General features: G+C 55.1%; 1 protein-coding gene across 4 annotated transcripts in view; it reads right to left on the bottom strand.

The window, feature by feature from the left end:
* LOC116958029 (cGMP-dependent protein kinase 1-like) overlaps window positions 1-12,299 on the bottom strand; it is a 295,703-nt gene that overhangs the window by 37,059 nt on the left and 246,345 nt on the right. For 2 of the 4 annotated variants that reach the window (XM_076058101.1, XM_076058102.1), the window contains exons 6-8: window positions 8,549-8,626; window positions 7,843-7,940; window positions 3,753-3,818 (exon numbers count right to left, since the gene is read on the bottom strand). In XM_076058101.1, coding sequence (XP_075914216.1) covers window positions 3,753-3,818; window positions 7,843-7,940; window positions 8,549-8,626 — 242 coding nt within the window. Of the gene's footprint in view, window positions 1-3,752; window positions 3,819-7,838; window positions 8,019-8,311; window positions 8,505-8,548; window positions 8,627-12,299 lie in introns of those variants that run through there. The other 2 variants (XM_076058103.1, XM_076058104.1) reach the window with 2 other exon arrangements.

Raw genomic sequence — 12,299 nt, 5'->3', positions numbered from 1 at the left:
CCCTCTCTCCCCCCCTCTCTCTCCCCCCCTCTCTCCACCCCTCTCCCCCCTCTCTCCCCATCTCCCTCCCCTCTCTCCACCCCTCTCTCCCCCTCTCTCTCCCGACTCCCCGATTCTCTCCCCCCCCCCTCTCTCCCCCCCCCTCTCTCCCCCCCCCTCTCTCTCCCCCCCCTCTCTCCCCCCTCTCTCCCCCCCCCCTCTCTCTCCCCCCCTCTCTCCCCCCCCTCTCTCCCCCCCCTCTCTCCCCCCCTCTCTCCCCATCTCCCCCCCCTCTCTCTCCATCTCCCCCCCGTCTCTCTCCCCCCCCTCTCTCCCCCCCCCTCTCTCTCCCCCCCTCTCTCCCCCCCTCTCTCCACCCCCTCTCCCCATCTCCCCCCCCTCTCTCTCCACACTCTCCCCTCCCTCTCTCCCCCCCTCTCTCCCCCCCTCTCTCCCCCCCTCTCTCTCCATCTCCCCCCTCTCTCTCACCCCCTTCTCTCCCCATCCCTCTCTCCCCCCTCTCTCTCCCCATCTCTCCCCACTCTCCCCCCCCCTCTCTCCCCTCTCTCCACACTCTCCCCATCCCTCTCTCCCCCTCTCTCTTTCCCCATCTCTCCCCACTCTCTCTCCCCACTCTCCCCCCTCTCTCCACACTCTCCCCATCCCTCTCTCCCCCTCTCTCTCTCCCCACTCTTTCCCCACTCTCCCCATCTCTCCCCACTCTCCCCTCTCTCTCTCCCTCTCCACACCCTAAGGCCATCAGGAGCCACATCTGCCCTACATCTGCCCCACGTCTGCCCCCCTCACGAAGCAGACAGATCATGCAACAGAGGCAGCTAGAGCTCCCCCTTGTAGCTCACACAGGCTGTCGGGGTCCAGTGCTGTTGGCCGAGTAGTCGATAGATTGTGGTGGTGGTGATGGTGGGGTGGTCTGAACCAGCATGCAACCTCTCCCCCCCCCCCACCACCCTGCTCGGCCACCTTTATCTCCCCACGCTCTAAACTAAAAACTAAACTATTTTATGTTTTTTTAATTTACCGGGTAAAGCGCCAACTCTCTTTCATCGGAAGCGACCTGACCATCACAAATGATGGCAGCTCAGCAGTCAAATATTCTAAAACGCGTGACCTTGATACTCATAGAGACACATACTCATAGAGACCCACATAGATCCAGAGAGCCATATAGACCCATAGAAACCCACAGATTCCCATAGAAACCCACAGAGACGCACAGAGACCCATACTCATAGAGACCCACAGATATCCAGAATATATCCAGAGACCCATATAAACCCATAGAAACCGACAAAGACGCGCAGAGACCCATACTCATAGAGACCCATACTCATAGAGGCCTACAGATATCCATAATATATCCAGAGACCCATAGAAACCCATAGAAACCCACAGAGACGCACAGAGACCCATACTCATAGAGACCCATACTCATAGAGGCCTACAGATATCCATAATATATCCAGAGACCCATATAAACCCATAGAAACCCACAGAGACGCACAGAGACCCATACTCATAGAGACCCATACTCATAGAGGCCTACAGATATCCAGAATATATCCAGAGACCCATATAAACCCATAGAAACCCACAGAGACGCGCAGAGACCCATACTCATAGAGACCCATACTCATAGAGACCCATACTCATAGAGACCCATACTCATAGAGACCCATACTCATAGAGGCCTACAGATATCCAGAATATATCCAGAGACCCATATAGACCAATAGAAACCCACAGAGACGCACATAGACCCATACGCATAGAGACCCATACTCATAGAGACCCATACTCATAGAGACCCATACTCATAGAGACCCATACTCATAGAGGCCTACAGATATTCAGAAAGCCATATAGACTAATAGAAACCCACAGAGACGCACAGAGACCCATAATCATAGAGACCCATACTCATAGAGACCCACAGAGATCCACAGAGCCATATAGACCCATAGAAACCCACAGATTCCCATAGAAACCGACAAAGACGCGCAGAGACCCATACTCACAGAGACCCATACTCATAGAGACCCATACTCACAGAGACCCACAGATATCCATACTATATCCAGAGACCCATATAAACCCATAGAAACCCACAGAGACGCACAGAGACCCATACTCATAGAGACCCATACTCATAGAGACCAATGGAGATCCAGAGAGCCATATAGACCCATAGACACCCACAGATTCCCATAGAAACCGACAAAGACGCGCAGAGACCCATACTCATAGAGACCCATACTCATAGAGACCCACAGAGATCCAGAATATATCCAGAGACCCATATAAACCCATAGAAACCCACAGAGACGCACAGAGACCCATACTCATAGAGACCCATACTCATAGAGACCCACAGATATCCATAATATATCCAGAGACCCATATAAACCCATAGAAACCCACAGAGACGCGCAGAGACCCATACTCATAGAGACCCATACTCATAGAGGCCTACAGATATCCATACTATATCCAGAGACCCATATAAACCCATAGAAACCCACAGAGACGCACAGAGACCCATACTCATAGAGACCCATACTCATAGAGGCCTACAGATATCCATAATGAGACCCATATGAACCCATAGAAACCCACAGAGACGCACAGAGACCCATACTCATAGAGACCCATACTCATAGAGGCCTACAGATATCCATAATGAGACCCATATGAACCCATAGAAACCCACAGAGACGCACAGAGACCCATACTCACAGAGACCCATACTCATAGAAACCCACAGATTCCCATAGAAACCCACAGAGACGCACAGAGACCCATACTCATAGAGACCCATACGCATAGAGACCCATACTCATAGAGACCCATACTCATAGAGACCCATACTCATAGAGACCCATACTCATAGAGACCCATACTCATAGAGACTCACAGAGATCCAGAGAGCCATATAGACCCATAGAAACCCGCAGAGACCCATAGAAACCCACAGACACGCGCAGAGACCCATACTCATAGAGACCCATAGTAAAACTCAACTATTTTTTATTTATTAATGTTTACCAGGTACAAGGCCCACTTAGCTACGTAGCTCTTTTTAAGAAGCGACATGACCACCACAATCGATAACTCAACGGAATTGGCTGATATCGTCATCACGTGGAAATGTATTGCAGCAGCAGCCAAATAACTCTGCATCTCTCTCTCTCTCTCTGGGGAGAGAGAGAGAGAGATGCAGACTCCAAATATACAGCAGCAGGTATCGTCAGGGTCGAGATTGAACCGATGCCCTCCTGGTTTCCAGGCGAGGGCGTTAACATCTCGCAGGGTCCGGGATCCACGGACTTTAAGTTTGTATCACGAAAAAAATATGTGCTTAATTGAGCAAAATCACTAATGCCCTGATTTTGCAGCGGCTATGTTGTCGAACGCCAATGGTTTGCATCTATACTCGGAGTCCAAAGTGGGTTTCTCAAACATGAGTCCTGACACCACGACAAGTATTTTCAATTTTTGCCAATTTATCATCGGTACAAATTAACTGGTTTTACAAGCTGCACACACCTAATGATTGTGAAAAAAAAACATCCCTCCGTTTATATTAAGAGATTACTTTCATTCCAACTAATGGCATGATTGAAAATCATTTTAAACATCTGCACAAAAACTAACCAATTCTTCCACGTGCGAGGGAGCTAACCCGCGAACCTCCTACAGACCAAGCGAGAGAATTAACATCTCGTAGCCACTGCTGCGCCTATCCACTCACTCACTCTCTGTCGATGACCAGGCACGTGACTGGCTCCATTGCGATCACGTTGGCTGTCCTCACGTCCTCCCTGTGGGCAGGGACACACACGTGGCAACAGAGGCTCGTCATCATCATCATTATCATCATCATGATTATCACCATGACCACCATCATCATCATTACCATCATTATTATCACCATGACTATCACCATTATTACCATCATCATCATCATCATTATTATGGCGATCATCATGACCACCATGATCATTATCATTATCATCAACATCATTACCACAATCATTATCATCATTATTATTATCAGCATTACCATCATCAATACCATTATCAGCAACAGCAGAATATGCATGAGTGTGTGATAGGGTGGGTGAGTGAATGAGTGGGTGAGTGAATGAGTGGGTGAGTGAGTGGGTGAGTGAGTGGAAGGGTGTGTGAGTGGATGAATGGGAAGGTGGGTGGGTGAGTGAGTATGTGGGTGAATTAGCGAGTGGATGAGTGGTTGAGTGAGTGGGTGAGTCAGTGGGTGAGTGTCTGCATGAGTGGGTGGGTGGTTGGGTGAGTGTGTACGAGTGAGAGGTTGAATGGGAGCGGTCGTGTAGCGGTTAGCGCTACGCTACGCTATGAACCTGGCGACCCGGGTTCGATTCCCGCTCACGGCCAACACCAATGACGATTATCTGAACCGGTCCTGGGCCTCCCCTAGGTCGACTCAGCCTCAAATGAGTACCTGGTGCGGTGTGTGAACATCGCCACTAGGGAGACAAAGGCGGCCGGGCGTGGTGCTGGCAGCCCACCCACTCGTCTGCCGCAGTGCCGGCCTTCATAGGTGCTCGCTAACATCATTTGCCCCTACAGTCGGTTGAGTGAGTGGGTGGGTGAGTAAGTGGATTAATGGATTGGTGGTTGAATGAGTGGGTGGGTGGGTGAGTGTGTGGGTGAGTAGGTGGGTGAGTGGGTGGGTGAGTGTGTGGATGAGTTGGTGGGTGAGTGTGTGGGTGAGTGTGTGGGTGAGTGTGTGGGTGAGTGGGTGGGTGAGTGTGTGGGTGAGTGTGTGGGTGAGTGTGTGGGTGAGTGTGTGGGTGAGTGTGTGGGTGAGTGTGTGGGTGAGTGTGTGGGTGAGTGTGTGGGTGAGTGGGTGGGTGAGTGTGTGGGTGAGTGTGTGGGTGAGTGTGTGGGTGAGTGTGTGGGTGAGTGTGTGGGTGCGTGGGTGGGTGAGTGGGTGGGTGGGTGAGTGGGTGGGTGGGTGAGTGGGTGGGTGAGTGGGTGGGTGAGTGTGTGGGTGAGTGTGTGGGTGAGTGTGTGGGTGAGTGTGTGGGTGAGTGTGTGGGTGAGTGTGTGGGTGAGTGTGTGGGTGAGTGGGTGGGTGAGTGTGTGGGTGAGTGTGTGGGTGAGTGTGTGGGTGAGTGGGTGGGTGAGTGGGTGGGTGAGTGGGTGGGTGAGTGGGTGGGTGAGTGTGTGGGTGAGTGTGTGGGTGAGTGTGTGGGTGAGTGTGTGGGTGCGTGGGTGGGTGAGTGAGTGGGTGGGTGAGTGGGTGGGTGAGTGTGTGGGTGAGTGTGTGGGTGAGTGTGTGGGTGAGTGTGTGGGTGAGTGTGTGGGTGAGTGTGTGGGTGAGTGTGTGGGTGAGTGGGTGGGTGAGTGTGTGGGTGAGTGGGTGGGTGAGTGTGTGGGTGAGTGTGTGGGTGAGTGTGTGGGTGAGTGTGTGGGTGAGTGTGTGGGTGAGTGTGTGGGTGCGTGGGTGGGTGAGTGGGTGGGTGAGTGGGTGGGTGGGTGAGTGGGTGGGTGAGTGGGTGGGTGAGTGGGTGGGTGAGTGTGTGGGTGAGTGGGTGGGTGAGTGGGTGGGTGAGTGTGTGGGTGAGTGTGTGGGTGAGTGTGTGGGTGAGTGGGTGGGTGAGTGTGTGGGTGAGTGTGTGGGTGAGTGGGTGGGTGAGTGTGTGGGTTAGTGGGTGGGTGAGTGTGTGGGTGAGTGGGTGGGTGAGTGTGTGGGTGAGTGTGTGGGTGAGTGGGTGGGTGAGTGTGTGGGGGAGTGTGTGGGTGAGTGGGTGAGTGTGTGGGTGAGTGTGTGGGTGAGTGGGTGGGTGAGTGTGTGGGTGAGTGGGTGGGTGAGTGTGTGGGTGAGTGTGTGGGTGAGTGGGTGGGTGAGTGTGTGGGTGAGTGTGTGGGTGAGTGGGTGGGTGAGTGTGTGGGTGAGTGTGTGGGTGAGTGTGTTGGTGAGTGTGTAGGTGAGTGTGTGGGTGAGTGTGTGGGTGAGTGTGCGGGTGAGTGAGTGGGTGAGTGTGTGGGTGAGTGTGTGGGTGAGTGGGTGGGTGAGTGGGTGGGTGAGTGGGTGGGTGAGTGTGTGGGTGAGTGGGTGGGTGAGTGTGTGGGTGAGTGTGTGGGTGGGTGAGTGTGTGGGGGAGTGTGTGGGTGAGTGGGTGGGTGAGTGGGTGAGTGTGTGGGTGAGTGTGTGGGTGAGTGGGTGGGTGAGTGTGTGGGTGAGTGTGTGGGTGAGTGTGTGGGTGAGTGTGTGGGTGAGTGTGTGGGTGAGTGTGTGGGTGAGTGTGTGGGTGAGTGGGTGGGTGAGTGTGTGGGTGAGTGTGTGGGTGAGTGGGTGGGTGAGTGTGTGGGTTAGTGGGTGGGTGAGTGTGTGGGTGAGTGGGTGGGTGAGTGTGTGGGTGAGTGGGTGGGTGAGTGTGTGGGGGAGTGTGTGGGTGAGTGGGTGGGTGAGTGGGTGAGTGTGTGGGTGAGTGTGTGGGTGAGTGGGTGGGTGAGTGTGTGGGTGAGTGGGTGGGTGAGTGTGTGGGTGAGTGTGTGGGTGAGTGGGTGGGTGAGTGTGTGGGTGAGTGTGTGGGTGAGTGTGTTGGTGAGTGTGTGGGTGAGTGTGTGGGTGAGTGTGTGGGTGAGTGTGCGGGTGAGTGTGCGGGTGAGTGAGTGGGTGAGTGTGTGGGTGAGTGTGTGGGTGAGTGTGTTGGTGAGTGTGTGGGTGAGTGTGTGGGTGAGTGTGTGGGTGAGTGTGCGGGTGAGTGAGTGGGTGAGTGTGTTGGTGAGTGTGTGGGTGAGTGTGTGGGTGAGTGTGTGGGTGAGTGTGCGGGTGAGTGTGCGGGTGAGTGTGTGGGTGAGTGTGTGGGTGAGTGTGTGGGTGAGTGGGTGGGTGAGTGGGTGGGTGAGTGTGTGGGTGAGTGTGTGGGTGAGTGTGTGGGTGAGTGTGCGGGTGAGTGGGTGGGTGAGTGGGTGGGTGAGTGGGTGGGTGAGTGTGTGGGTGAGTGGGTGGGTGAGTGTGTGGGTGAGTGTGTGGGTGAGTTGGTGGGTGAGTGTGTGGGTGAGTGTGTGGGTGAGTGTGTGGGTGAGTGTGTGGGTGGGTGAGTGTGTGGGTGAGTGTGTGGGTGAGTGGGTGGGTGAGTGTGTGGGGGAGTGTGTGGGTGAGTGTGTGGGTGAGTGGGTGGGTGAGTGTGTGGGTGAGTGGGTGGGTGAGTGTGTGGGTGAGTGGGTGGGTGAGTGTGTGGGTGAGTGTGTGGGTGAGTGTGTGGGTGAGTGTGTGGGTGAGTGTGTGGGTGAGTGTGTGGGTGAGTGGGTGGGTGAGTGTGTGGGTGAGTGGGTGGGTGGGTGGGTGTGCGGGTGAGTGTGCGGGTGAGTGTGTGGGTGAGTGGGTGGGTGAGTGGGTGAGTGTGTGGGTGAGTGTGTGGGTGAGTGTGTGGGTGAGTGTGTGGGTGAGTGTGTGGGTGAGTGTGTGGGTGAGTGTGCGGGTGAGTGGGTGGGTGAGTGGGTGGGTGAGTGTGTGGGTGAGTGTGTGGGTGAGTGTGTGGGTGAGTGTGTGGGTGAGTGGGTGGGTGAGTGTGTGGGTGAGTGTGTGGGTGAGTGTGCGGGTGAGTGGGTGGGTGAGTGTGTGGGTGAGTGTGTGGGTGAGTGGGTGGGTGAGTGTGTGGGTGAGTGGGTGGGTGAGTGGGTGGGTGAGTGTGTGGGTGAGTGTGTGGGTGAGTGGGTGGGTGAGTGTGTGGGTGAGTGTGTGGGTGAGTGTGTGGGTGAGTGTGTGGGTGAGTGTGTGGGTGAGTGTGTGGGTGAGTGTGTGGGTGAGTGTGTGGGTGAGTGTGTGGGTGAGTGGGTGGGTGAGTAACTCACCCCTGTAACGCCATCTCTCCGAACCAATCTCCCCTTCCCAGGGACCTTAGGAGCTCAGGCTCGTCACTCACCCCCTCGGCCTGTCTCGTTACATTCACCTGCCCAGCAATATCATCAGCATCATCATCGTCAGCAACATTGTCAACAGCAACATCATCAGTACATCCAGAAACCACCTACATGGCCATCGTGAACCCCCACTGACACGCACATTGTGAACCCATTCACTGACACGCACATTGTGAACCCACTCACTGACACGGCCATCGTGAACCCCCACTCACTGACACGCACATTGTGAACCCACTCACTGACACGCACATTGTGAACCCACTCACTGACACGGCCATCGTGAACCCCCACTGACACGCACATTGTGAACCCACTCACTGACACAGCCATCGTGAACCCACTCACTGACACGCACATCGTGAACCCCTTCTGACACGCACATTGTGAACCCACTCACTGACACGGCCATCGTGAACCCACTCACTGACACGCACATTGTGAACCCACTCACTGACACGGCCATCGTGAACCCCCACTCACTGACACGCACATTGTGAACCCACTCACTGACACGCACATTGTGAACCCACTCACTGACACGGCCATCGTGAACCCCCACTGACACGCACATTGTGAACCCCACCCACACGGCCATCGTGAACCCCACCCACACGGCCATCGTGAGCCATGTTACCTGCCCTTTGCTGATGATGAAGAAGGTGTCTCCACTCGCTCCTTGCCTGATGATGTAGTCTCCGGCATCATAGTGCATCTGTGGGGGAGACATAGGCAAAGATCCCACGTGTAGCCTGTAACAGGCTGTTTACACAGCGCACACCAGGTCCCTCATTTGAGGCTGAGTTGACCTAGGGGAGGCCCAGGACCGGTTAAAATGATCGTCACTGGTGTTGACCATGAGCGAGAATCGAACTCGGGTCGCTAAGTTCGTAGTGCAGCGTAGCGCTCACCGTTCTGCCACCGCTCCCCAAGAGAGAGAGAGAGGACACACGAACACCACCATCACCACCGCTTCCTCGACCATCACCACAGCCACCAACGTCACCACCCCCACAATCATCTTCACCATCACCTCCACCATCAACGACCGCCATTCGCCACTAAGTGGCGGTGACGTCACCACGGCGCTTGTGCCAGGCCATGTGCACCCTGGGGCCACGTGAAGTGTCGAACGCCCGCTGGCAGGAGGTCACGGGGCAGACCCAGCAGGTGCCACGGGTCGACTGACTGAGATGACTGGCCGATGCACCACCTGAGCCCCCTGCTGTGCCAACTTGCTGTGCTTTAGCCACCCGGCGCTCCGCTCGTTGTTGTGAGCGTCGCCCCTCTGCCCTCCGTTGTTGCTGGAGGGCGACTGCATCCAACTGCCCAGCAGCGTCCTTCACGAGCCTCCTCCACAGAGGCCGATCTTGACACCGCTGGTACCAGTCATTGGCAAGTCCACTCAGCTCCACGTCCTCATGTAACACATCACTCCATCTCTTCTCTAGCTCGTGCGGCGCCTGTTTAACCCCCTCGATCCGGCCGAACAAAAGCTGTTTCGGCATGCGGTGGCTGGGCATGCGGGCTACATGACCCAGCCAATGCAGCGTTGCCTGCCAGAGGAGCTCACCGATGGGACCTTGCCCAGATCTTTCAAGGATTTGTGAGCTCCTTACACAATCCAGTCTGGTTCAACCCAGGCTGGATCATAGGGAGGCCAGCCTAAATGTTTCTAACCGGCGAAGATGTTCCATTAGGGGGGTCCACGTTTCGCAAGCGTAGAGAAGGGAGGGCATGACCGTGGCCGAGAAGACCTGAAGCTTCGTGTGGAGCGACAGACCAGGTAGCTTCCACACAGCATTATACAACCGATCAAAAGATAATACCGCTCGACTGATTCGGAGTGAGACCTCTGCTGTTAAACCGGAGCCGGTTATGAGCACACTTCCCAGGTACGGGAAACTCTCCACTCTCTCCACAACTGCCCCATCACCAATTGGGAGTTGTGGGGGGTGGAGTGTTTGATGGTACAAAATACCCAGGCAGGTGCTTAGTTTTGGTGGGTGCTGATGGTAAGGCCCCACCGCTTAATGGCACGCTCCAGGTTCAGCAGCAGCGCCTCCAACCCCTCCTCTAAGTGAGCAGCAATCACCAGATCATCGGCATACGTAACGTGGTTGACCAATAGGGAGTCATCCCTTGACAGCACCCGGGCATCGGATAAGCCTCCGACACTCACACAGACAAAGATCCCCTATCCATCACCCACGCAGACCTGCAGGTGCAAGTGCAGTTAGCGACCACCAACAGCAGCGCTGTTGATGAAGACTAGGCGTGACTTGGTGCACCTAGCCCTGGCACAGGAGTCAACCCATGGCGACTAAAAGGCCAGTCCCGTGACCTCCTCCTGCACCTAACCTGGCGACAACAGTCGACTGATGGCACCTGGGTCTGTAACGTGACCTCCTCCTGCACCTAGCCTTGCACAGCAGTACAACCAGTGGCACCTGCTGGGTCAGTCACGTGACTTTATGCCAGCAGAGTTCCGTCCACAATTCACGTGGCCTCAAAGTGCACCGGGCCTGGCACAAAGCGCCATTGGTGACGTCACCGCCACGTAGTGGTGACAGTGGTTTTGTTGTGTGTGTGTGAATGTCTAAACTGGGTCGACTCAGCCTCAAGTGAGTCTGTGTGGGTCTCTGTGTGAGTTTGTGGGTCTCTGTGTGAGTCTGTATGGGTCTCCGTGTGAGTCTGGGTCTGTGTGAGTCTGTGTGGGTCTCTGTGTGAGTCGGTGGGGTTCTCTGTGTGAGTCTGTATGGGTCTCCGTGTGAGTTTGGGTCTGTGTGTGTCTGTGTGGGTCTCTGTGTGAGTTTGTGGGTCTCCGTGTGAGTCTGTATGGGTCTCCGTGTTAGTCTGGGTCTGTGTGAGTCTGTGTGGGTCTCTGTGTGAGTCCGCGAGTCTCTGTGCGAGTCGGTGGGGTTCTCTGTGTGAGTGTGTATGGGTCTACGTGTGAGTCTGGGTCTGTGTGAGTCTGTGTGGGTCTCTGTGTGAGTTTGTGGGTCCCTGTGTGAGTGTGTATGGGTCTCCGTGTGAGTCTGGGTCTGTGTGAGTCTGAGTGGGTCTCTGTGTGAGTTTGTGGGTCTCTGTGTGAGTCTGTATGGATCTCCGTGTGAGTCTGGGTCTGTGTGTGTCTGTATGGGTCTCTGTGTGAGTTTGTGGGTCTCTGTGTGAGTCTGTGTGGGTCTCTGTGTGAGTCCGCGAGTCTCTGTGTGAGTCGGTGGGGTTCTCTGTGTGAGTCTCTGTGCATCTCCGTGTGAGTCAGTGGGTCTCCGTGTGAGTCTGGGTCTGTGTGAGTCTGTGTGGGTCTCTGTGTGAGTTTGTGGGTCTCTGTGTGAGTGTGTATGGGTATCCGTGTGAGTCTGGGTCTGTGTGTGTCTGTGTGGGTCTCTGTCTGAGTTTGTGGGTCTCTGTGTGAGTCTGTATGGGTCTACGTGTGAGTCTGGGTCTGTGTGTGTCTGTGTGGGTCTCTGTGTGAGTTTGTGGGTCTCTGTGTGAGTCTGTGTGGGTCTCTGTGTGAGTCTGTATGGGTATCCGTGTGAGTCTGGGTCTGTGTGTGTCTGTGTGGGTCTCTGTGTGAGTTTGTGGGTCTCTGTGTGAGTCTGTATGGGTCTCCGTGTGAGTCTGGGTCTGTGTGAGTCTGTGTGGGTCTCTGTGTGAGTTTGTGGGTCTCTGTGTGAGTGTGTATGGGTCTCCGTGTGAGTCTGGGTCTGTGTGTGTCTGTGTGGGTCTCTGTGTGAGTTTGTGGGTCTCTGTATGAGTCTGTGGGTCTCTGTGTGAGTGTGTATGGGTCCGTGTGAGTCTGGGTCTGTGTGTGTCTGTGTGGGTCTCTGTGTGAGTTTGTGGGTCTCTGTGTGAGTGTGTATGGGTATCCGTGTGAGACTGGGTCTGTGTGAGTCTGTGTGGGTCTCTGTGTGAGTTTGTGGGTCTCTGTGTGAGTCTGTATGGGTCTCCGTGTGAGTGTGGGTCTGTGTGTGTCTGTGTGGGTCTCTGTGTGAGTCTGTGTGGGTCTCTGTGTAAGTCTGTGGGTCTCTGTGTGAGTGTGTATGGGTCTACGTGTGAGTCTGGGTCTGTGTGAGTCTGTGTGGGTCTCTGTGTGAGTTTGTGGGTCTCTGTGTGAGTGTGTATGGGTCTCCGTGTGAGTGTGGGTATGTGTGTGTCTGTGTGGGTCTCTGTGTGAGTCTCTGTGCGTCTCCGAGTGAGTCAGTGGGTCTCCGTGTGAGTCTGGGTCTGTGTGAGTTTGTGTGGGTCTCTGTGTGAGTCCGCGAGTCTCTGTGTGAGTCTGTATGGGTCTCCGTGTGAGTCTGGGTCTGTGTGTATCTGTGTGGGTATCCGTGTGAGTCTGGGTCTGTGTGTGTCTGTGTGGGTCTCTGTGCGAGTCGGTGGGG

Source organism: Petromyzon marinus (genome assembly GCF_048934315.1).
Source record: "Petromyzon marinus isolate PM22_M1 ecotype Great Lakes invasive population chromosome 68 unlocalized genomic scaffold, UKy_Petmar_22M1.pri1.0 chr68_unloc.1, whole genome shotgun sequence".
In the NCBI taxonomy this organism is placed as follows: Eukaryota; Metazoa; Chordata; class Hyperoartia; order Petromyzontiformes; family Petromyzontidae; genus Petromyzon; species Petromyzon marinus.
The sequence above is the reverse complement of the archived record's forward strand: the minus strand, read 5'-3'. Positions and strand labels throughout refer to the sequence as shown.